Source organism: Podarcis erhardii, assembly GCF_964252035.2.
Source record: "Podarcis erhardii genome assembly, chromosome: 11".
Classification (NCBI taxonomy): Eukaryota; Metazoa; Chordata; class Lepidosauria; order Squamata; family Lacertidae; genus Podarcis; species Podarcis erhardii.
In genome coordinates this window covers 7,377,334-7,403,166 of record NC_138501.1, presented here as the reverse complement: position 1 = coordinate 7,403,166, position 25,833 = coordinate 7,377,334, and the positions used below count along the sequence as shown (strand labels likewise).

General features: G+C 41.4%; 2 protein-coding genes and 1 long non-coding RNA gene across 3 annotated transcripts in view; 2 read left to right on the top strand and 1 right to left on the bottom strand.

Annotated features, from left to right (window-relative positions):
• Positions 1-14,993, top strand: part of TUT7 (terminal uridylyl transferase 7) — a 44,991-nt gene extending 29,998 nt beyond the window's left edge. The window contains exons 17-29 of the mRNA XM_081880914.1: positions 1,762-1,819; positions 3,166-3,269; positions 3,795-3,884; positions 3,977-4,090; positions 4,716-4,793; positions 7,079-7,256; positions 10,288-10,335; positions 10,432-10,523; positions 10,852-10,967; positions 11,256-11,572; positions 12,299-12,372; positions 12,521-12,584; positions 13,995-14,993. Of these exons, the coding sequence (XP_081737040.1) occupies positions 1,762-1,819; positions 3,166-3,269; positions 3,795-3,884; positions 3,977-4,090; positions 4,716-4,793; positions 7,079-7,256; positions 10,288-10,335; positions 10,432-10,523; positions 10,852-10,967; positions 11,256-11,572; positions 12,299-12,372; positions 12,521-12,584; positions 13,995-14,062 (1,401 nt within the window). The 3' untranslated portion in view covers positions 14,063-14,993. The remainder of the gene's footprint in view (positions 1-1,761; positions 1,820-3,165; positions 3,270-3,794; positions 3,885-3,976; positions 4,091-4,715; positions 4,794-7,078; positions 7,257-10,287; positions 10,336-10,431; positions 10,524-10,851; positions 10,968-11,255; positions 11,573-12,298; positions 12,373-12,520; positions 12,585-13,994) is intronic.
• LOC309352544 lies at positions 14,171-18,209 on the bottom strand. Its single transcript, XR_014161356.1, has 3 exons — positions 18,022-18,209; positions 16,088-16,167; positions 14,171-14,730 (listed from the first exon to the last, which is right to left on the bottom strand). It is a non-coding gene; the product is annotated as an uncharacterized lncRNA (long non-coding RNA).
• An 84-nt stretch (positions 18,210-18,293) lies between these two features.
• On the top strand, positions 18,294-24,612 carry ISCA1 (iron-sulfur cluster assembly 1). Its single transcript, XM_081881111.1, has 4 exons — positions 18,294-18,462; positions 22,262-22,315; positions 23,542-23,647; positions 24,323-24,612. Exons 1-4 carry the CDS (start codon positions 18,382-18,384, stop codon positions 24,469-24,471), a joined length of 390 nt encoding a protein of 129 aa, XP_081737237.1. The 5' UTR covers positions 18,294-18,381; the 3' UTR covers positions 24,472-24,612.
• The last annotated feature ends 1,221 nt before the right edge of the window (positions 24,613-25,833 follow it).

The window sequence follows — 25,833 nt, the reverse complement described above, 5'->3', positions numbered from 1 at the left end:
GATCTACTAAGCATCTTTCTCAGGTTTCCCCCTCTAAGCTGATAGTGTTCCGTGTGCACACACAGACATGTCTAGTTAATCATAATTTATTCAGTGCAAGAAAACAAGAGAGGCTGATAAATGAGCAGGTTCACTCTTTTAGATTCCAGATAGATTCCAGATAAAGCCACTTTCTTTCTTTTTTTACATCAAAGTGGATATTCAGTAATCACCTACAATGCTCAAACAAACAAAAATTGTACAGGAGCACCTTAGAGACTTCTTCATGCACACGAAAGCTTATACCAAGAACAAACTTAGTTGGTCTCTAAGGTGCTACTGGACAATTTTTTATATATTATATATTGATATATTTTGACTGCGTCAGACCAACACGTTCTGAATCTACCTGAATCTACCTGAATCTACCACTTACAATGCTGTTGTCGCATTAATACCAGCATAAAACCACCGACATCGCTGCTAAAATAGTAGTGACACCTTGATCGTGGTGACTGTTTATTTCTGGGGGTTTTTAAAAATTGCACAACTTTCAGCGGCAACTACTTCAGATGTGTGAAGTGGAAAGGAGAATAAACAAAGTCACAACAATTTGCACTTGAAAACAGTCTATTCGTTATGTAAATCTGGTGTAGTTGGGTACAGTAACCTAATGCATGGAAGGCAAAAAGGAGACACCTGTGTCTTGCGGGCAACTTGTGCACGTTAGTGCTGTTGCTTGTTCACGATGGTCTTTTCCCAATAGTAGATTGGCCTTGGTTTGCCTCTTGCAGGAAACAGAAAAAAGTGTCTTTACAGTGGTGCCTCGCAAGACGAAATTAATTCGTTCTGCGAGTTGTTTCGTCTTGCGGAGCGTGGATTCCCTGAGTATTAACGGTTGTAAGAAAAAGGAAACAAACTCGCAAGACGTTTTCGTCTTGCGAAGCAAGCCCATAGGGAAAATCGTCTTGCGAAGCAACTCAAAAAATGAAAAACCCTTTCGTCTTGCGCGTTTTTTGTCTTACGAGGCATTCGTCTTGCGAGGTGCCACTGTACTTTTCTCCCCCTCCCTCCTAGCCTTTAACAAGAAACTGGAATTATGAAAGGTTTCATTGGGAACCCCCTTGTGAAATTTTACCTGGATAGCCAGATGAAATCTGACCAGGGCTTTGAGATGTTGAGTGCAACAGCAAGTTTATGTTTGCCGTTTTCTAAATTGGAGGTGCTAAAAGCCGTATGGATTGATCTGTTACACAGTCAGGTTCATGATAGAAGAAAAGTGCAGTATGAATGAGAGGACCTCTAAAAAAAAAACCCACCCACTGGGTTACATCCAGTGAAGTTGTCCTGTAAGCAAAGGAGTTCTACTCACCACATTGGGAGTGATCTTTCTCTTCCTCTCCCTGTGCATCGCTTCCAAATCCATTATATGGGTTCTACCAGGCCTCTGAAGGGATGGGGGAGCATATATGGTAAGGAAGTCCCATTTTGCAGGTGTAAATTTTCTTTTTGTTTTTTACAATTAATTTTAATTAGCTTTTGCCTCTTACAAAAATCTAAAAGAAAAAACATTCCAACAAACAGAACGAAAACATTTTGCAGATGTAACTTCCTGACCCAGTGGGGCAACTTCACTAGGTCTGCATGTTGTAGCCATTGATCTGCCTATTGTAATGCTGGTAATTGTAATATTGGGGAGTAATTCTTTTCCTTAAGCTTTGTCGTATTGCTGTGCTTTTAAAGCTTTAAAAAAGGATTCTGGTGTATTTTTTTTTATCACAGGGACTTGACTGTATAAGGATTATTGAAGAACTTGCAAGAGTGCTCAAGAAACATTCAGGTAACTGTTGCTAAAAATGTGGTTGGTTTGTATGTTGTTGTTGTTTTTTAAAGCATGTACACAGGAGCATGAATTGTGTGAGGATGTTTGTGAATTTCAGATTCTGCAGATGCAAGACACTCACAAGTGGATTTTAAATTTAGGATCAGGCTTTTGATGCACTTTAGCCACAAGAGCTTTCTAGTATGTCTGAAAACCATAAAGCCACTTGCATTGACTTCTCTTTGCATATCATTTATGTGATAAATGAATGGAGAAATTTAGCTTAGTTATTGGTGGACTGGCCATCTTCCCTGATTTAGCATGCATTTATTTGATTTTTGGTACAGAATCCTAACAATCAAATTTTAATTTCCCCCCCAAACCCTCCTGGATGCACAATACTTGATAGTATTGGTCTGTCTGCAATAATAGTGATATATTCTTAAAGTCTGTTAGCCCACATATCTGCAACTCTGTCTGCCCTTAGCCATTGGCCCACAGTCAAAACAAAAACATGCAAGTTAGTTGCCATAAAGTGTGAAAATCTGTTCTTGCAATGACCTAAAATGGTGGTGATGGAATAAACCTAACCAAAAAAATAGCACAATTAGCATAACCTTTGTCTGCATAAAATGATGAAGAAATTAAATTTAGGAGGAATAATAATAATGAAGCCGGGTCTTCTTGTAGCCAGGCTGCTAGCACTTCATAGATATTTCTAAAGCTAAAAACATATACACTAGACAGATCTGTGTGGATTCATGTTGTTTTCTTTTGGAAGAACATTGTCATTGTCAGCTTGGTCATAGTTAGGGCTGCCATACGTCCGGAATCCACCAGACATAGGCGAGATTTATCCGCCGAAAATGGCCTCTGGGTGGAATTGTCAAAACTGGACAAAGTGTATAGGAAAACCCAGGCATGTTGTAGCCCATAGCTTTAAAACTTTTGGAGCACGTTATAAGGCATTCGTAGAGTGTGCTAGCCAGGGCTTTGAGGCCTTGCCATCACTTTTCCTGAAATGACTGTGTTCCATAATACACTTAGCACTCCCCTGTGGGTGTAAATTGCAGAAAAAGATCAATAGTAGTGTGCAAGTTGTCTGTCTTCTGTTACTGTTCTTCACACTGAGGAATCCCTGATAAGCTTCCATGGAACCCTAGGCTTCCTAAGTATGTCTTGGAACATGGTTGAAAACCACTGCCAAAAATGAGATGTGTTCAGTTCAGTGAGATGTATTCCTGAATAACTCTGTATAGGGTTGTGGCCTAAGTATCATTGTGTACTTAACAATGCTGAATTTCAGCCAACATCATTCCTATGGAGTTCAACTGGTATAAATCTTCATTTTTGTACTTCCATAGGTCTAAGAAATATATTACCGATAACAACTGCTAAAGTGCCAATTGTCAAGTTCTTTCATGTACGAAGTGGTCTTGAAGTAGACATCAGCTTGTATAATACATTGGTAAGAACATCTCCTAGTTGAAATTGAAGCACTTCTTCAAATAGCCACTGGAGATATAGCAAATGAGATATGGGGCTACTGTTATGGAGGAAAAACAGCTTTCCAAATTACATTGATGAGTTCTTCCGTATTTATGATGAACAGAAATGGGGTTCATGTGGACAACTGATCAACAGAGTTTGGGAAATAAAAAAAATAAATATGTCAAGGTAGTTACTTCAGTATCTTGTAGAAATGTTTGGTATTAAAATCTGTCCAAACATGCACTGTGATTTTCAGCATATTTTTGTTGAAATTATGTGTTTTATTCACTTGGTATTTTTAAAACAAGGTTGTTTAATTTTTAGATAGCAAGTAAAAAAAAATTGTGGTTGTGGTGTACATGCTCATTCCACATTCCGATCGCATGCTTCTGAAATAATGCTGTTTCTGTTGACTGAGGTATTTCAGAGAGCTTTCCAAGTCATACAGTTGCTGTCCTCCTTCACCAATCCATCTCAAAATTCTAATCTCATTTCTTTCTAGGCTCTGCATAACACAAGACTCTTGTCCTCTTATGCAGCTATTGATCCAAGAGTAAAATATCTCTGCTATACAATGAAAGTCTTCACAAAGGTACATCAATGTTCTAGTTAACTGGGGGGAGAAAAAGTGATACCCGTTAAGTTTTTCCACTAATTTCTACTCCCCCCCCCCCGTCTTTTCAGATGTGTGATATTGGTGATGCATCTAGAGGCAGCCTATCTTCCTATGCCTATACTCTAATGGTGCTCTACTTCCTTCAGCAGAGAAACCCTCCTGTCATTCCTGTTCTTCAAGAGGTACACACTTTAAGCCTGTGTGTGTGTGTGCACAACATTGTGCATAGGGACTTCGCCTTTCCCTCCTTCTTGTAGCCTCTACAAACAATCAAAAACTGCTCTGCACTGCCAGGAGACCCTCTGGAACAGATTTTGGGGATGCGGTGGGAACTGGGGAAGAGAGGAAAGCAAAGTGCTGTTGCAGGACTGGAATTTTCTTTGCACAGCATTGGATCCTACCCTGTTATGCTTGCACACTCACTTGAAAACATCTCAAAAGCACTACAGTGGTGCCCCGCAAGACGAATGCCTCGCAAGACGGAAAACTCGCTAGACGAAAGAGTTTTCCGTTTTGGAGGTGCTTCGCAAAACGAATTTCCTATGGGCTTGCTTCGCAAGACGAAAATGTCTTGGGAGTTCCTGCGGGTTTTTTTTCCTCCCCCCCCCCTTTTTCTAAGCCGCTAAGCCGCTTATCCAATAAGCCGCTAAAAGCCGCTAATAGCGCTAAGCCGCTAAGCCGTCAATGGGCTTGCTTAGCAAGACAAAAAAACCGCTAGACGAAGAGAATTGCGGAACGGATTCTTTTCGTCTTGCGAGGCACCACTGTAATCTCCTGCCCTGATAGTCTTGATATTTATTTTCTTAGATATACCAAGAGCCAAAGAAACCCGAAATTCTAGTTGATGGCTGGAATGTCTATTTCTTTGACAAAACAGATGAACTGGTGAGTCTGGCTAATACGAAAACAACTCTGCTATGTAATCTTAAGTAAAGTTACACTCCTAACCTTTTTAATGAGGTCAAACTGACCATGGGAAATTGGGGGCGGGGGGGAATAAGTAAGTTTGCTCACACTTAACGAAGTATGTTACCTTGTGCTTCGTGATCCCAGTTGTAACTTTTTATAAACTGCAGAGGACATTGTGACACTGTTGGTCATTTTTACCTCAATTGTATGGCATGAGAAAAGGGCTGTACAGTGGTACCTCGGGTTACATATGCTTCAGGTTCCGCTAACCCAGAAATAGTTCTTCAGGTTAAGAACTTTGCTTCAGGATGAGAACAGAAATTGTGCTCCAGTGGCACGGCAGCAGCAGGAGGCCCCATTAGCTAAAGTGGTGCTTCAGGTTAAGAACAGTTTCAGGTTAAGAACGGACCTCCAGAACGAATTAAGTTCTTAACCCGAGGTACCACTGTACTGTGCTCATAAGATCCTAATGATCTAGTGGCCTCTTACAATGATGTTTAAGTTATTCACTAATATTTATGTCAGCAGATACTTAGATCAGAACCAGTTCTGTTCATTTTCTTCATTCTTTGCATTTATCTACTTCCTTTTTGCCAAGATAGAAAGAAAACATTATGAGAGCATACACAGTGAAATGTAGAATGTGTTGGTGACAAGGAAAAAAATATAGATATAAAAGGAGTTTGGGACAAGTCTTATTTGGTGAGAGAACTCCAGCAGAGAGTTTAAATCAAAAATATTCAACAAAGTGTGGAAATATAGTCTGTTAGACCTTTGAAATATGCCCTTCTAAGTTCCTTCCAAAGATTCCCTCTTTCCCTCGCATAGAAAAAGACCACATGTTTGGTAAGATAAAAATGGTTCACATAAACTGTCCAGAGGTCAGATTCATGTTGCATAGGCAGTAAAACTTAGTTTAATTCCAAACTGGTGAAAGTTCCTAAATTGTTGGTACAGGAACTTAAAAGAGACTTGTTAGAGCCATGTGGCTGGAGGCAGCAGCTCAGAACTCTTTGCACACTGGAGTTCACATGTAGGCTAGAGGGAAACAAAGGCTTGATTATTAGTAATTCCCGAGGTAAGCTAAGCCTGGCAGGACAGCTTACTTTATGGTCTTAACCCCTTCATTAATTAGACTTAAACGTGTTGATTATATGAGGCAGATTATCCCACAGAACGTTGTTGATTTACTTAAGTATTAATCTATGTTTGTGCAAAAATATCACTGCAAAGGCTTTTGGGGAGTTAATAAAAGTAAGACCCTAAAAAACCCCTTACAAACCTGAATTGTGGTGTATATATTTAGCAGTTGGAACCTTCCTTACATGAACCATCAAAACTGTTTCATTCTTAGCACACCTATTTGCAGAATTCATGTTGGAAATGCTTGCCAATCCAGTAGATGGGGTCATTTTAACCCATCATTTATTTGGTAGCTCATGATTGGCAAAATATTTGCAGCCAGATCCAAGGATCTCAGCAGATGTAAGATTTACTAGCAGTTCTCAGTTAGGAACCCTCCGTTGTGGCGATCACACAGGGTCCCCGGACCCCGCTGCCACCAACCCGTTACTCTTGGGTACACACTGAGTCCAGACAGTTGTTAAAATTAAATCAAATAAACAAGTTTATTTTGTAAGCATTAACAAGTATGGTTTCTCAGTTAATTTTCTTGTCAGTTTCTTAACCTTAGTTTCTTTACCGGCCTATACCTTCCTAATACCTTCCGACTGATTATCTCAACTTAACAGTTTCTCTCACTCTCTCACATCAGACCAGCCCAACCCACAGACTTATCCCCCCCCCCCTTTCTCTCTCTCTTCTCTAACTCCAGACTGACTTCTTAACAACTCTAACTCATCCCCTTGGGTTCCTATTGGTCAGTCATTTTACACTTAGTTAACCCTTTCCTTATGAACCCAGTATGATGTCACAAACCTAGGAGGGCAAACACCACACCCTCCAATTTACTTAAATTAGTAGAAAACTTGTATCCATCCTTTCAATCCAATGATTCTCAATGCAGCTTACAATATATTGTAATAATTTACATAAACACAAATCCAATACCTTGACAGCCCAGTAGCCCCCTGGATAGAGCTAGAGTATGCTTCTCTTTAGCCTGGCAGCCCCAGGGTAACTGGCAATTGACCCTTTCTAGAAGGTTGGAACAATTCACACATCTAGGCAAAGAGTGATAAGAGATCAGTAAATTGCATGCTATTGTCTACACCTGAAAAAGATATATATTTCACTTCCAGCCTGCAGTTTGGCCAGACTTTGGTAAAAACAAAGAATCCATTGGTGAATTATGGCTAGGACTTCTCCGTTTCTATACTGAAGAATTTGATTTTAAAGAGCACGTTATCTGCATCCGAAGAAAAAGTTTGCTTACAACATTCAAGAAGCAGTGGACTTCAAAATACATAGTTATTGAAGGTACAGTATTCCTCTAAATTATGAGACCTTTATTCATCATTTAACAAATATATTTGAACAACAGGGCCAAGTTTGGTGAAATGCTTAATTTCTGTTGGGGGAGTAATACAGTTAAAGGTCTGTCACAGTATAGGCAGCAAACTGCTCGAAGGAATTTGCATTTTAGCAACCTGATTTGAAAAGCATTGTACTGGCAAATTAGTTTTAAAAATACACCGCGAGCTGTTGTATGAACACAGCATCATGAGCTGTGATGCCACAGTTATTGGATGCTGACTGTAGACTAGCAATGCCTTGGCACAACTGCCACTTTGCTCAACTGAATATGGGAGGGGGGACCTAGGACCCTTAACCAGCAGGGGTGGGAAGAGACAACAGACACCACAGGTCTGTTGCTTCAGCACTGAGCCCCGCCTGGCATGAGCACAGATGAGATCACTGACTCGCCCAGAACATTGCTCTCCACTTGACAGTAATGCACCTGCACATTATGCTTCCTGGGTACCACGTTCCCTTTTCTTCTTTGACACTCATCTGTGGAAGCGTCTAGTCCATGAAAAAGCTGCCCCATACATTGAGATTAAGGAGACTAGGCATTATAGGGATGCAGGTGGCGCTGTGGTCTAAACTACTGAGCCTCTTGGGCTTGCCGGTTGGTGGTTTGAATCCGCACAACGGGGTGAGCTCCTGTTGCTCTGTCCCAGCTCCTGCCTACCTAGCAGTTCAAAAGCACACCTGTACAAGTAGATAAATGGATACCAGTGGCGGGACAGTAAATGGTGTCTGCGTGCGCTCTGGTGTTCACGGTGTTCCATTGCACCAGAAGCAGTTTAGTTCTGCTGGCCACATGACCCAGAAAGCTGTCTGTGGACAAATGCCAGCTCCCTTGGCCTGAAAGCGAGATGAGTGCTGCACCCCCATAGTTGTCTTTGAGTGGACTTAACCATCAAGGGCTCCTTTACCTTTAGGCTAGGTGTTATGTTCAACAATGGGATGTGAGATATAGGGGGAAGGAAACACCAATAGACCCCAAGTTAGGTAAAGGTAAAGGACCCCTGAACAGTTAAGTCCAGTTGCAAACGGCTCTGGGGTTGCGGCGCTCATCTCGCTTTACTGGCTGAGGGAGCCGATGTTTGTCCGCAGACAGCTTCCGGGTCATGTGGCCAACATGACTAACCCACTTCTGGCAAAGCCAGAGCAGCACACGGAAACACCACTTACTTTCCCATCGGAGTGGTACCTATTTATCTACTTGCACTTTGACGTGCTTTTGAAGTGCTAGGTTGGCAGGACTGAGAATGGGAGCTCACCCCGTCATGGGGATTCAAACCGCCGACCTTCCGATGGGCAAGCCGAAGAGTCTCAGTGGTTTAGACCACAGGGCCACCTGCATCCCTAGACCCCAAGTTAGATTGGTATATAAAGTGGACTGATGGTGGTGTTTTGTAGTATGCCATCATTGGCTTCCTTTGATCCTCCCTTCTGTGTCTTATGAAGTGTCATGGTCCATGCTAGGCACGTGATATTGACCATCAAAGGGTAGCCTTTTATCACTCCAGCTTTCTTGCATATCTTGTTGCCTTGATTTGCATTTGCTCTAGCTTTCCCTTGAATAGACATAGAATATTATTGGCTAGCTGTCAAGGAGCTCATGCTGGTAATCCCCAAGTGACTACAGTGGTGCCTCGCAAGACGAAATTAACCCGTTCCGTGAGGCTCTTCGTATAGCGGTTTTTTTGTCTTGCGAAGCAAGCCCATTGACAGCTTAGCGGATTAGCGCTATTAGCGGTTTAGCGGCTTTTTGCGATCAGCTGTTAAGCGGCTTATCAGCGGAACAGCTGATAAGCGGCTTAGCGGCTTAGGAAAAGGGGGGGGGAACCCGCAGGAACTCGCAAGACATTTTTGCGAAGCAAGCCCATAGGGAAATTCGTTTTGCGAAGCGCCTCCAAAACGGAAAACCCTTTCGTCTAGCATGTTTTCCGTCTTGCGAGGCGTTCGTCTTGCGGGGCACCACTGTAGTTCTGTTTGGCTGTGCAGTGTTATCTTTTTTTATATATAAATAAATTTATTGATTTTCATCCAGTTATACATTTTAAACCGAATACAACATATTATACCTGTTTTGAACTTCCTTCAGCGCCTCTGACAATCATCCATATTTATACCTTTGATACACATTCCCTTTTTTCATATTGCCATTATTCCTCCTTACTCCCTTTTTTTTTTTTTAATAAACAATACTTATTTGTATTTTTACAGTGCCTCTTGAAATCCCACTAACGTTGTATTTATACCACAAATGTTTTTCAGATAATCCACCAATTTTCCCCAGTCCTCGATGAACTTTTGGTCTTTAGTAAATCTGATTTTCCCAGTTAAATTGTCCAGTTCTGCATAGTCTATCAATTTTAATCTCCATTCTTCTATCGTCGGTGCAGTGCAGTGTTATCTATATAATCCCTGCCTCTCTATTCTTAATAAACCAGTAAATACAAGGATCGGGCACGATTTACTGGTGGTTCTTTTTCTGCCTGCGGATTACTATACAGGTGTCTCCCCACTTGTGTGCAATCAGCATGCACATTCCCACTGACACATGCGCTGTTTTTGGCGCCAAAAGATGGTATGGTGGGGGCGGAACGGGGGAATCGCCACTCGCTCTGCTTGGTGGCCGCAAACAGAACCCCTGAGTAAGTAGGGGTTCCCCTGTACTACAGTTTTTTCTCCTCTATACTTTTTTTTTTTTTTTTTTTTTTTGGCAATAAAATGATTGGCTTAGTTTTTCAGTTTGAACAAGTGTTGCTTTCTTGTTGAAGGTTTTTCATCTTCTTGTCATCAAAATCTTAGATCACTCTTCAGTGTTTTCCCTTTCTTTGTACATGAGGAAGGGGAAGTAATCTGTTTTATAAATGTGGCTCAGCATTAAAAATGTAACCAGCATTCCCATTGGTTTTTTTGTTCTTTGGATTCTGTTTGTTCATGAGCTATTTTAATATGGGTTTTGTTAAAACCTGCAACACCCTTCTTGCAGATCCTTTCGACCTGAATCACAATCTTGGAGCCGGTTTGTCAAGAAAAAGTAAGTGATTGCCATAAATTATGTTGTACAGAGATATACTTTTATATGACTCTGTTTCCATTTAATTGATCATTGTTTTTGTCTTGATTACTCTAGTGACAAACTTTATAATGAAGGCTTTTATAAATGGTAGGAGGGTGTTTGGCACCCCAGTAAGAGGATTTCCTAAAGAATACTCTTCAAAGATGGTGAGTGTGTTAGATTTCTAACAACATTTTATTAAGATGTTCTATGCTGTATTGTACTGCATTACAATTTGAATTATATAGATAAGAAATCAAAGTACCTACAAAAATAAAGTTTAAAATCATTATAAATATTTAGTATGGACACCCTGCAAACTACCTGAATTCAGTTTGTGAGCCACACTTTAGGAACCCTGTCTTAGATGTTTCACTAGTCCTTGCTGAAATTTTCAAACACAGGAATATGCAACCAGTAGTGTTTGCTTGTTTTGCACTAGTCAGAAAGAATTGCCCATTTCAGTTCAATGCTAACATTTTGTATTTTTGTTAGGAATATTTTTTTGACCCAGAGGTGCTGACAGAAGGCGAACTGGCCCCAAATGATAGATGTTGCAGGATTTGTGGTAAAATTGGGCATTTCATGAAAGACTGTCCCATGCGGAGAAAGTAAGTACACTTTGCCTCGCTGAAGGATAATATGCCTCTAACTGTGCAGATTTTTTTTACTGACAGTAGTGCAGACATAACGCTCCCCATTTCCTAACCATTGTTAGCGGATTGGAAATATTATGAGTACACTGGGGAACGTTGGGTGTGAAACCCCTTGGTGTAGTAATTCTTAGCACATATAAATGCTTTTGTGTGACATTTAGCAAGCCTTAAGGGAATTTTAGTACATTTTTTCCTATTCAGGCTGCCTTAAGATAAATTTTACTGTGATTCATGCATTCTTAGACCCAGAAGACGGCATGAGAGTGAAGATCTTAAAAACCAAAGATACACAGAAAACAAAGAAAAAAGAAGTAAAGAGGAAAAAGAGACCCCTGTTAAAATTGCAGAAAGAGATGTCCTGCTAAAAGATGGGAGACTGCAGATATGTACACCTAACAAAAACAAATTGGGTAGGGGAGCAATGGAAACTGCAAAAGAGAAGACACCCAAGCAGCCAGCAGAGAAATGGAAGCGACAGGAAGACAGAGAAAAGCGTTGCTTTATTTGTGGAAGGGAAGGACATATTAAAAAAGAGTGCTCTCAGCACAAAGGAGCTGCAGGTACTCAGCCCCACAATAATAGTGTTCATGGTACTAAAAATATGTTTTAAGGTCAACTGGGAATTTTAGTGACACTTGTGGGCTTCTTTTCTTTTCTCTTCTCTTTTCTTTTCTTTGCGGACGAGGGCAACCAATATGATGGGTTTTTTTTTAAAAAAATCATGAAACAGGATATAAGCTTAAGCGTAACATTATCAAAACAATTAGTTCCCCCTCCTGCCACAACGGATGAATGCAGTAAATTGTCCCATAAAACTTTTCTAAAGTTGTGGTTCTGAAATACTTTTCAGTAGAGAGAGTAAATGTTTTCAGATGTTTTGTTTGATTCCTAGGAGTGGCTGGTAGCTTTTTAACCATTTCCCTTTATGCCATTTCCTTGTTGAAAAGCTCCCCCACCAAAGCTGTCCCCCCCCCCCCTTAGGAAGAGAGAGAGAGTAAAAGCAGCCTAAGATATGTGATATTTTCAATGGGAGCATGGGGCAAGGAAAGCCCCTACTTCAAATGGCAGCCTTTGTGGTTGTCAAATACAAAGCCAGCGGGTGGGGGAATTTATTTTTATTTTTTAAAAAAATAAATAAATCAGAACTGGCCTGAAGGAAGAAAAAAAATATTTTGAAAGTTGACCTTTGGCATGCTTTTTACTGTTCCAATTAATAGGTGGATTTTTCCAAAGTAGATTTTTCTTGTAAGGTAAATTTTAATCTCATTAGATTTTACCTTCCCTAGGTGCCTTGAAGTTGGAAAGTCCATGTGGGTCCCCTTTATCCAGTGCTGTTAAGCATTCTGGTCGATTGAATCAGGTAAACAGTTACCATGTGTGATTTATTTATTTTAAAGTAAAAAATTAACTTTTGGCCGCATAGCACAATTCTTATTTTAAATGTTATGCTGCTATTACATCTTGCAATAACTATCTTCAAATGGTCACTCCTGGCTTTTCTTTTTAAGGCACTGCTTTTACAAGAAGAAAAAAAGAAACAGAAAGGAAGAATATTCTTGAGTCCCCAATCAGGTTTGTGAACTAGACTTGGCCTATGCATAGCATTCTGCACGCATAAGAATCAGCTGATCGTTTGGTGTACTGGAGCATTCTTCACAAGTCCCTTGCATAGCACTCCACCAGTCACATCTTTACCTGTGCGGCTACCTTTGAAGGTGACCCGGAAACTGCAATTAATGCAGAATGCGGCAGCTAGACTGGTGACTGGAAGTGGCCGCCGGGACCACATAAAACCGGTTCTGAGAGATCTGCATTGGCTCCCAGTACGTTTCCGAGCACAATTCAAAGTGTTGGCGCTGACCTTTAAAGCCCTAAATGGTCCTGTATACCTGAAGGAGCATCTCCACCCCCATTGTTCAGCCCGGACACTGAGGTCCAGCTCCAAGGGCCTTCTGGCAGTTCCCTCACTGCGAGAAGTGAGGTTACAGGGAACCAAGCAGAGGGCCTTCTCGGTAGTGGCGCCCGCCCTGTGGAACGCCCTCCCATCAGATGTCAAGGAAATAAGCAGCTATCCTATTTTTAAGACATCTGAAGGCAGCCCTGTTTAGGGAAGTTTTTAATATTTAATGCTGTATTGTTTTTAACACTCGATTGGGAGCTGCCCAGAGTGGCTGGGGAGACTCAGCCAGATGGGTGGGGTATAAATCACAAATTATTATTATTATTATTATTATTATTATTATTATTATTATTATTATTATTATATACCTGTCCCACTCTTGGTGTCATGTTGTATCAGGTGTGGGTTAGGTGGGTGTTGCTTGGCAAAAACAGCCCTGCCTACAGGCCAAGTGGGGAAGTCTGTTGGGCCAGAGGTTCCCCACCCTGGTCTAGAAGAACCAACAGAGTTGGGGTCCCCTTTCCTTCCGTCAGAGTGATCAAGACAGCACTAGTAAATAACAAAACCAGTTGAAATAGATCCAGACAAAGTCTTATCCCAGAATGCCTGCATTTGCAGGGCCACCACCACTCAAGCACTTCAACAAAGAATGGGATACTTGGAGTTTTCCAAAAGCTGCTGCAATATTTGACATCTACAGAGGCTTTGTATGAAGCGCTAGATTGGAAACTTCAAGAGAAACAAATTTAGTGACAGAATGTATGGGCAGAAATAACAGACCAAAGAAAGGAATACAGAAGTGGAGGCATGCTGGTGCCGCTGGATAAATATACCTTGAGATCATGACAGAGACATGCTTAGAGAAAACAAAGAAGGTGCTTTAGTGTAGATGTGTAACAGGAGGTTACAGTCAAAGACATGGTGGGTAGCTTGGAATAGACTTGGAAGTGTCCAAGTGCCCCGTTTTTCTTGGCTCTGCTGAGTTTGCATCATTGTAACCTAAAAACATATGTTACTAAAAAATTAACTAGTTTGGTTTCTACCTATTTACTCATTTTTGTGGTCTTTCTCCCCATATACAGGCAGCCTTTCCAGTAAATATATGACTCAGGGAAAAGCTTCACAGAAGAGGCCTCATCAAGATTCATGAGGGATCGAAGCAATCTTACGTTGCAATACAGACCGTCCATTTCCTTAAATGTTTATTTTCTTTATAGCCTCCAGGTTCACTAAACAGCAGCACAAACAGTCTTCAATATAAGTTTAAAGAAAACACATTTTATTTTAATTAAATTGCTAAAGATAAAAAGCAATGGATTTTAATGTTTGTTCATACCATGAATCCCAGCTCTTAATAGATGAGCATTTTAATAGAAAACCATGTTTTTGTATTTACTAGGTAAAACATGTAGATCAGGGAGGTTCCTAACTCAAACCACTTCTAAGAGTTTCTACATTCGATCAGAATGTTTTGAGTGCACTTAAATGATGTGCAAGCCAAATATAGTGTCTCCTTCAAAATATTATATTTGAAGGATTAAAAGGGTATTTATTAATTATGATCATTTACTGATTCCTTGCGTAAAAGTGTTTTGAAATGTTTCTGGATTGCTACTGCCGTATTTGCAAATATTTTAATCTGTGGGGAGCTAACACATGGACGTAAGCAAACTTTTATGTAAAATCTCTGTAGAAAAGCAGTGCCATTGAATGAATTCTTCCCTTTGTTGTTTTATGGTTTGATATGCTGCTGTGCTTCTGTACGGAGAGACTGAGAGGCTGGTTCTGTTTGCTGCTGCTGTAATATTTTCCCATTGTCTGCAACACAAAAAAACACACAAAACTCCTATAAGGAAACAAGAGGTATATTTGGCAGTTAAAATGAATCCACTTCTGCTTTATTGAAAAGTGAAGAAGATCCACGAAGTAGACGAGGATTTGCTTTTTTATTGTCATCAAGGCTTAATGTCAGGTTTTCTGGATATGGTAAAACATACCCTTTCCAGGAAAAATATACAACAAAAAATTAGGCCACTGTTATTTATGACCTTGAAATAAACCAACCAAGAGAAAACTTTAAAGTTGCTTTTTTTGTATTGTATGAATCATAAAGAAGATTTAGTCTTGTTTATTAGTTACTTATCCTTTCAATGTATCCTTCCAAGGCAGGTTGCACAAAACATTAGACTTTACATAACAAGTCATCCGGGTCGTTCCTACAGAGCAGTTGGTGGTAAGAATAGCCTTGTGGTGTGGAGGGAAAAGTCCAGTAAGAGCAGCTTGCCTTCCCTCTTGCACTATAAACTGTTACAGGTATTCCAGTTGAAGCTAATAATTTTTCAGAGTTGGTTTGGCTTTTCAAAGGATGTAAAACATTAAGTAATCGGCTTCACGGACACTCTCTGATCTGGAGATGAGTCAATGCAAATCAGGTAGACAGAAATCAGAAGTTACTAATCTTTGGAATATCACTTTCAGTGGGATGGGCATCCCTATCAGCATGCGTCCAAGTGTCTGCTATTTAAAGTACTACTGCACAGATAGACAATCTCTGCATTTGGTTGTACAGTGGTGCCTCGCAAGACGAAATTAATCCGTTCCGTGAGGCTCTTCGTATAGCGGTTTTTTCGTCTTGCGAAGCAAGCCCATTGACAGCTTAGTGGATTAGCGCTATTAGCGGTTTAGCGGCTTTTAGCGGATCAGCTGAGAAGCGGCTTAGGGCTTAGGAAAAGGGGAGAAAAAGGGGGGAAACCCGCAGGAACTCGCAAGACATTTTTGTCTTGCGAAGCAAGCCCATAAGGAAATTTGTTTTGCGAAGCGCCTCCAAAACGGAAAACCCTTTCGTCTAGCGGGTTTTTCCATCTTGCGAGGCGTTCGTCTTGCGGGGCACCACTGTACTTCAGGCTTTTTCTCACAATTCCTGACACTGTACATTTAAGTAAGCATCTGAGCAGTTGACCTGCTTTGCGGTGCTTGTTACACAATTTGCATACGTTTAGTAAGTTTAGTCACTCTGCTGTATGTCAAAATCTCTGGTCAACTGGTGGAAGTATAAAAATTACCATGAAGCATTTCTAATCACAGATCCCCAATATCTTTAGATCATAGTAGAACCTGGTTCTGTTTAATATGTTTTCACGCCACCTTTGACAGATGCCCTTAAAGTAGTGTTTACAAAAGTGAAACCTTGTTCATATAAGCTCCTTTATGACCCAGCAAACTGGCTTTCTTCTGGAATCTATGGTTCAAGGATAGCTGTAGAATAAAGGATGTCTGTTAACAGCAGTCTGCCCCAGCCTGGTGTCTTTTAAATATTTTAGATCATAACTCCTGTTAGCCCCAGCTAGCATAGGTGGTGATCAGAAAGAATGGGAGCTTTAGCCCCAAACAAGGCACTAGGTTCAGAGGCCAAATTCCAGAACCCAGAAAGGGTTCCACCTACATCAGGAATAGTTTAGCAGGTATTGCAACCGGGGTCAAATAACTTGTTTGCATATCCTCGTCTTGGATGTATTGTGCAAACTAACTTAGGAACTGCTTTCCGGAAAGCTGCAGGAACTAAAATCAACAGTGGACCTGAGGAAATGGGAGTCAGTCTGCCAAAACTTAATGGTTCTGAATTCATGATATTGCAATTGGCCGTGGGACACGGGTGGCTCTGTGGTCCAAACCACTGAGCTTCTTGGGTTTGCTGATCAGAAGGTCAGCGGTTTGAATCCCTGCGACGGAGTGAAGCTCCCGTTGCTTTGTCCCAGCTTCTGCCAACTTAGCGGTTTGAAAGTACACCAGTGCAAGTAGATAAATAGGTACCGCTGTGGCGGGAAGGTAAATGGCGTCTCTGTGCGCTCTGGTACTCGTCATGGTCCTCCGTGCGCCAGTAGCGGCTTAGTCCTGCTGGCCACATGGCCCAGAAAACTGACTGTGGACAAACACTGGCTCCCTCCGCCTGAAAGCGAGATGAGCGCCGCAACCCCCAAGTCGCCTTTGACTGTACTTGACCGTCCACGGGTCCTTTACCATTTACTGCAATTGGTCAAAAGGCCTCTCAGTTAATTTATTCAACAATCCTATTGAACGAGATGCCAAATTACGGTATGTCTTTAAGAGTGCAGCTCATTCTACCAAGTTACAGGGAACCAGCCTTCTCGGTGGTGGCACCCAGCCTGTGGAACACCCTCCCACCAGATGTCAAAGAGAAAAACAACTACCAGACTTTTATAAGACATCTGAAGGCAGCCCTGTTGAGGGAAGCTTTTAATGTTTAATAGGTTATTGTATTTTAGTGTTTTGTTGGAAGCCGCCCAGAGTGGCTGGGGAAACCCAGCCAGATGGGCAGGGTATAAATATTATTATTATTATTATTATTATTATTATTATTATACCTTTGCTCAAAGGGTAGTCTCACTGCACTGAATGGGATTTACTCCTAAGATTGAGGGAACCCCAAAATAAAAGAATGCAACCTGGGTTTCTGAGGTACCTCAATGCGTGTGGGTTTTTTTTAATAAGTGTTATGTACTGAGTTGAATAGGATCCAAACTGCAGCAGTCTGATTGGTCCTAGAACAATAAGATTCAGAATGCAGCAGTCTGATTGGTCCTAGAACAATAGGATTCAGAATTCAGCAGTCTGATTGGTCCTAGAACAAAAAGATTCAGAATGCAGCAGTCTGATTGGTCCTAGAACAATAGGATTCAGAATGCAGCAGTCTGATTGGTCCTAGAACAAAAAGATTCAGAATGCAGCAGTCTGATTGGTCCTAGAACAGTGCAGCAGTATGATTGGTTGGCAGGAACCACCCAATCATGCTCCAGATAGAAGTGAATCCACAACCTGATTGGCTTACAGTAGAATTCCAGAATTAGCCAATCCTGTGCAGCCCATTGTGTAAATAATGTATATAAAGCAGATACTTTGAGGGGACATTCATTTTCATTCCTCCTCACCACTATGAGCTGAATAAAGAGCATGGAATCACTTTGCGACTCTGAGTATATTTCAATAAGATTAATCATTTATTGAATTTAAAATAAGTTTGAAAGAAGACAAAGCAAATGTTTAGTTTTTGCTATTGTTATTGCGCCAACTACGTCCGCCTGAGTATTACACCTCCGCGCAGAGAAGTAATCCCGGCGCCCCTCGGCCTCGTATCCCTCCGCAGCGGGCGAGCCTCGCGCTCTCTCTCTCCTCAAGGGCCGGAATCGAATTCTTCCCGCCTCTCCCGCTCCCCCTCTCTCCGCTGATTGGTCAGCCATCCTGAGAAGGACGGGGGGGGGGGAGGGAGGAGAGAGAGCGCGCGAGACTTCCCACTGGCCCGCCGCGTACCCAATAGGAGCGCGCCGTCCTTAAGCTCCCGCCCCCTCCAGTGACGCCACCCGCGCGCCGTGACGTCTTGCTGCGCGTCGCTCCGTGCGCCGTGTCCATGGACGACCTCGGAGGACGGGGCTGACAGGGCGGAGCGGGAGAGAGATGGCCTCCTCCATGGTCAGAGCCACCGTTCGGGCCGTGAGCAAGAGGAAGATTCAGGCCACGAGAGCCGCCCTCACACTGGTCAGTCCTTGAGGGGCGGGGGGGGTGAGGGAAGGCGGGTGCGCGCGCACCTCACCTTTCGCTTGGGGGCGGGGCTTCTCGACCCTCCGCTGGCCGGTAAACAAGAGGGCTGCGCAGGCGCACTTGCGGCGTGTTCCAGGGGCTGGGGGAGGGGCAGGTCTTAGAGGCCACATCACGGTCTGGGGGTGGCAGGCGGAAGTTCGCAAGGTGAAGCGTTTCCCCTCCTTGCCTCTGTTGGGAGATGCCATTCGCCACAGGAGGGAGGGAGATCTTGCTTTGCTCCTGCAGTTTATCTGTATGTGTGTGTAAAATAGAATTTTTATTAATTTTCAATTACAGTCCAGTCCAGTAATAGCCTCATAATAACAATGCCAAATTATAGTACAAAACAAAACAAATTCCTTCCAGTAGCACCTTAAAGACCAACTAAGTCAGTTCTTGGTATGAGCTTTCGTGTGCATGCACACTTCTTCAGATACACTGAAACAGAAGTTTCCAGACCCTTCTATATAGTGAGAAGGTGGGGAGGGGTGAAAAGGTGAAAAATGGCTTTGTCATTCTGGAAAGAGAAGCTGCTGAATTACAACTTATCACCAAACTCAAAACCATGGAGAAACCTGGTCTGAACAAAGACCTTGGATTCTTATCTCATTATACATGACAAAGCCATTTTTCACCTTTTCACCCCTTGCTTTTTCCTGTAAGACCTATTGCAGTCGTTAAGAGTCGTCAACAGGCTCATCACAGCTATCTGCCAATCACCCCTTCCCACCACCCTTCTGAGTAATACCCCTCCCCACCTTCTCACTATATAGAAGGGTCTGGAAACTTCTGTTTCAGTGTATCTGAAGAAGTGTGCATGCACACGAAAGCTCATACCAAGAAGTGACTTAGTTGGTCTTTAAGGTGCTACTGGAAGGAATTTGTTTTGTTTTGACTATGGCAGACCAACACGGCTACCTATCTGTAACTGAAATTATAGTACAGTTACTAATACCAATCATTCAGGTACTAAATTATATAATTTAGGCGGCCCCCCCATGCAGTCTCGTTGGTTCCCAAGCCTTTGCCTTAAAGGAATTTACTTGGGAAAGTCCTGTTTCCGCTAAGGTGGACCACATAATAATAACAACAACAACAACAACAACAACAACAACAATAGTAGTAGTAGTAACAACAACAACAGTAGTAGTAGTAAGAACAACAACAGTAGTAGTAGTAACAACAACAACAACAACAACAACAACAACAACAGTAGTAGTAGTAGTATCAATTTATTTATATAGTGGTACCTCGGGTTACAGACGCTTCAGGTTACAGATTCTGCTAACCCAGAAATAGTACCTCGGGTTAAGAACTTTGCTTCAGGATGAGAACAGAAATCACATGGAGGCAGCACAAGGCCCCATTAATTAAAGTGGTGCTTCAGGTTAAGAACAGTTTCAGGTTAAGAACAGACCTCCAGAATGAATTAAGTTCTTAACCTGAGGTATCACTGTACTCTGCCCATCTGGCTGGGTTTCCTCAGCCACTCTGCCAACAGAATGTTCAAAACACAATAAAACATCAAATATTAAAAGCTTCCCTAATCAAAGCACATAGGGCTCTTCAGACAAGTTCCAGCCACTGAATCTGTTACATGCAACCATTGAAGATGTAGCCTAGTCATCCTCTGTGTCTGATCATTGGAATATCCTTTTCTTTTTACAAAGTGGGGGAAGAATACGAGAAAGGAATTTTTTTTCATTGGCTAAACCCAGTATGAGCAGTATGGCATGTTTTTTCTTTCTTCATAAACCATCTTCTCATATTCTGGACAACTTCTTTGAGGAATGCATGCAGGGGAGCAGGATGGCACCTGCTAGGTGTGCCTGACCCTTATCTCCCCCTGCCAGCTTACACAGATTGGTTGGGTAGTCCTCAACCATAGTCAGTAAGGCAAGAACAAATGTGGCTTGTTTTGTCACCTGAACTGGATATAACACTATGCCCAAGATTGTGGTTTGTTCTTCCTGTTTGGTAGCAAGAAGGAGCAAAGTAGTCAAGATCAGTGTGTTCTTTATGGTAAGCCATTAACTATGGTTAGCATATGCAGATTGTGTAGTTGATGTCATGGACTGGCTAGACACCAAGGAATGTTGGGAGGCACCAGCTAGAGAGCCCCCAAGGGATGATGGCTCAGAGGCTGGGGATTGGTGGTGGGATGACAGTGAGTGGTCAGAGGGAAAAGCCTTGGGAGGAGGATGTCAGCCTGGATAGCTCAGTTGGTTAGAGGTGTCCCAAGAGGGAACAGGGTTTAGTGAGCAGGGAGAGTCTGTGGCAGAGAGAAGCAGAAGTGGAAGCAGGAGAGGATGGAGGCCAAGAGGCAGAGATGAGTCAGGCTGGTGAAGAATCCAGGGTGTCTCCTCCTGCTGCTGTGTCAGGCTGCCCTCCTCCCCTGGTCTCCCTGGACCAAAGGAGGTATGAAAAGGGAGGAACAGAGACAGGTGCAATGGCAAAGTTTCAGATTGCTTGGGAAGGACCCAAGAGAGGAGGAGTTTAGGTAGTTGTGGGAAGGCTGGGATCTTTAGCTTCTGCAACTGCCTCATAGGGGCAAGACCTACCAAATAATTGCTGTGCTCATGAAGCCTAGCGCTTTTGAGCTCACCTTGTTTCTTCTAATGAAGAGTTAGCTTCACTTACTCGGGGTGATTTATTCCTGACAGTTGATTCCTTTTTTATACTTTACTGAAGTTTATGCTTTTCTCAGAAATTTGCATTGGATTCTGCTGCAGTGTTTGTGCTGCAGTGTTTGTGACAATTAGGGGTAATCAGAGTAGAATCCATCCCAGAAAGTCACCTTATTTATGTTCAGTGGTACCTCGGGTTACATACGCTTCAGGTTACATGCGCTTCAGGTTACAGACTCCGCTAACGCAGAAATAGTGCTTCAGGTTAAGAACTTTGCTTCAGGATGAGAGCAGAAATTGTGCTCCAGCGGTGGGACAGCAGCAGGAGGCCCCATTAGCTAAAGTGGTGCTTCAGGTTAAGAACAGTTTCAGGTTAAGTATGGGCCTCCGGAACGAATTAAGTACTTAACCCGAGGTATCACTGTAATTGAAGATGTTTAGAACTAGTGGCATTACCTAAGTTCATGGTTACTTGGTTTGGATTACAAATTTATCCAACTCTTAATGCTCACTCTAATTTCATACAAAGCAACATCTCTCCAGAAAGTTGTTCTTGTGCTCTGTTTATTATCTGAGCTAATGTGTCTCCCTCTGTGCACTTTGTGTGTTACAGCAGCAACATAGTAGTCTCCAGGACACTTGATGTCTATATTAAGGATTTGGGAAAACTATTTTTCTCAGGTGCCTGGGAAGTTGCCTTGTAGCATCCAGGGATTGAGGTATCCCAGTTGCCATCAAATTAGGGAAATGGAAAGGAAAGGAGACATTGGGCTGGACTCAAAGATGGGGGGTGGATTGAGACCATGTTATGCCGTTGGAAGTGTGGCAACCAAATTCTGGGATTGTGCTTGAAAAAACTAGAGTTGCTGAGCAGTTCTGTTGTTTGCTGAGCCCAGTTTTGAAGTAAACCAAGTGAAGTTCACAGATCTCTAGTTACAACTGATCCTAAAATATCAAGAAATCAAATAGTTGCTGTTCGTTGCTAGTATGAGCTCTTGATTGTGGGGATATGAGAATTTGTACTGAACCTAGGATCTGAAAGTGGTGAGGGGAAAACAGGTTTTGATTTAAGATAACAAGATGCAGCTGAGTATTCATCTAATCCAAAGCTATTCCTAAAAACCTTTCAGACCCCATCTGCTGTGCAGAAGATAAAACAACTGCTTAAAGACAAACCTGACCATGTAAGTAGAGATGGAGAGTATGCCTGACGTTACTCATCTGTTTAATATTCGTTTACATGTGCTGTTGTTTGTTATAGTTCTAGCAGATACCCTTTGAATTAATACGTTGTAAAATAGAGTGAATTTGTATTTTAAATTTGAAACTACTAATCTAGCAACTGCATGTTCAACAGTGGAGAAAGGCAATGCTGTTCCTGGTGAAAATGGTTTTAGAGTCTGTTGCATATTGATAGTGATGAAGCCTCACTGTTGTTTTTTCACATGTATTAAAAATATAGTGAAATGTTCTGAGCTTCTTAATATCATGTGAGAATGTCTGGAATAACATGTGATTCATTCATTATTAAGTCCATTGTCCCAGTCCTTAAAAAGTTGGTGCTGTTGGGATGTATCCAGTTGTGTTCCACTGCTGCTAGAAGGCTCTTAGATCCAGCAAAAGCTTCCATTTGAAAGCAGGAAATGTGTGGGTTGCTTGCTTGCTTGCAGATTCCATTGGAGAAGGGCTGAGGCTTAGCGGAAGAGAATCCATTTTATATGCAGGTTCCATGTTCAATCCCTGGCATCTTCAGTTAAGGCTGGGAGAGAACTCTGTCTGGAGATCTGCAGTCATTCAGTATAGACAACATTGAGCCAGATGGACCAAGGTCTGACTCTGTATGACAGCTTTCTATGTTCCTATAACCCCCTGCACCACCTCCTCTGCTGTTTCAAAGGGTATTTCAAATTTCTGCAGAAGGTTTTGGGGTAAGGGGTGCTGGGGACTGTAAAGGAAAGGTAGAATTGGCAAAAAATATCACCACTTCCCTTTTACACTTAGACAAGCATCTCCTGGATTAAAAAAACCTATCAGCAGATGGATACAGTTGGATGCAACTTATGAAGTCTACCAGGCTTGAATCATGCACAAATTGTTGACGTCACTGAAACTCAATTCCTTTTTACTGATTGGGAGACCAGAGAATGTCAAGCTTTCGTTTCTATGCAGACATGAAATTTTAGTAGATTAATTGACTGTTGCCTTGTGGGCTTCCTGTATTAACATTCTGTACCATTTAAAAAAACATTTTTTATATTTTATGATTCTACTTCGTGCAGCCGTGTAAATGTACTAATCATATTAGCTGAGGTTATGCATGTTTGAAAACAATTTGTATTTCTGCTGATGCTATGAAATTTTTAGATTAATTAAAAATGTTTTCTTACTGGTTTTTAAACTTATGTTTCAGGTAGGCGTTAAAGTTGGTGTCCGTACAAGAGGCTGTAATGGACTTTCTTATACACTAGAATACACAAAATCAAAGGGGGACTCTGATGAGGAAGTAGTACAGGATGGTAAGTGTGTTTTGGTATCCCAGAGATAATTGTAAGTCCTTTTTTACTCCCCTAAAATATTGTTAATGCCATTTAATCTCAGTTGTGCATGTTTCTCACTAACCTTGGTGTCTGTAAATTAAAAGGTAACCCTAATTCACTTAATTGATAAATTGACTTTCTCTCAGATAAACTTGGTGCTGTCACCAATCAGACCTGATTTCTGTAACTAGCCATTAAAGTTCTAATATTTGAATGTGCTTCTTATGTGGTAAGTTTCACATACTGTTGGAGCAGCACTTCTAAGTTTATGCTTTGAATCACAGCTTTAAATGGACAAAAAACAGAATTGAGACCACCAAGTCATTTTAAATAGATTGAAAATAAATCACTAATAGATGGCATCAGCTCAAGCTGACTAGAATTATGCTGAATTACGAAGAAAGCACTTTTTCTGCAGTTAGAGCAGGGCAGCCATGCAACGGCTGCAATCTAATTTGTGGGGTGGGGTGTTGAACTGTAGTGCAACAGGCCTCAGGTGTTTGTGGCTTGTCTCTGGGGGGAAATAATGTGTCTTGATGCCATGCTAGGACAAGGATTAGCTGTTTACAAATATTTTGCATGGGCTGGGGGGTGGGGAATCCAGAATTTGCTCTCTTTCAAATCTCATAATTGTTTCTTCTTCTTTTTGTCAAGGTGTTAGAGTGTTTATTGAAAAAAAAGCGCAACTCACGCTTCTAGGAACTGAAATGGACTATATAGAAGACAAACTGTCCAGTGAATTTGTTTTCAATAACCCAAACATCAAAGGAACGTGTGGTTGTGGAGAAAGCTTTAACATTTAAAACATCGGGACTGTTAACTTTTAAGACCACAACACTGCTTTCTGAAGTAATCACTCAGTGTGTGTGTTTTCACATCTTTAGGCTTTGTAATATACAGCCGCCTTTCCAGGAGAATAAAAGTACTGTGTTTTGAAAGTGTAATCTGTGTGTTAAATTCTAGCCCTTGTATATTTTGGGTTTAAGAGTGTGGAGAGGAATTGGTCTGCAGAAGATCGGAATATTTAGGTTTACTGTAAGATACCTCTTCAAATTTCAATCTGCAGAAAGCTCCTGTCAGTTCTTTGCAAGACTGAAAAATATTGTATTAAGGCCATATGGCTACTTTTTAAATCTTGGAGTAGAAGGAATTCCAGTACTGTAGGCCTAACATTAATGCATGCTTTAAGGCAAAAATAATCCTACCATGTACTAGAATTTTACAAAGTATTTTTAGTACTCTCTCTTCAAATGTTAAGTCTGAATTTTGAGGGGCATATGATCTAATAGAGTTGAGGTGAGTCACAGTGCAATCCTAACAATATCTACTTTGAAGTAAGTCCTCTTGAATTCAATGGGACTTACTCCCAAGTAAGTAGGGTTAGGATTGCAATCTAATCTGCATTTCAGACATCCTACACATGCGGATATTCTGCCCCCTCTTCTCTCCCACCATCCTATGTTATTCTAAGAGGCATTAATAATTTTTGGTTGCCACTAGGAAAGTCACTAATATTTTAAGGAACAATGTAGTCACTGTGATTTTAAAGAAGGTAATGCAGAATCTTTGACGTTGCTTGTTTTAATCAGTTTAAAAATATTCTGAAGCTAATTCTAAAACCACTCCCTACGTTTCCTAAGTCTAGATATTTTATTTTATTTTTATCTTCCTGTCAAGCAGCAGAGGACACTATTTTTTCTGGGTGATGTGATTTTGTTACCCTAACAACTTGTGGCCTGAGTTAATTTTAAGAAGTCTTCAAATTACAACCTAAATAAGAACAAAACATCTTGTAAAACCAACTTTGAATGTTGATAACAACTGTTCAAGTAGGGAGGGAGTATTTTTAAAAAAATCTACTGTTTTTATTTTAATGAGATTTATTATGTTTCATATTAAGAATGATTTTTTTTTAAAAGCCTGTTTATATCATCTTCCAGCTAACATACTGTTGCACATAAGAAGGTGGTGGCTGTTTTATTAGTTTGAGAAAACTCAGAGCCATTTTTTCACCCCAGTATTTCATAAGGCTTTGTATAACTAATGTTCTAACACTGGCAGTTATCTTATATAGACAGGCATTCACGCTGTGCTTGATGTGAGAGGGATATGCAGTGTTGGGAGGATGGTACATGTGTTTCAGTGCAAGATTACTAGTGCAATAA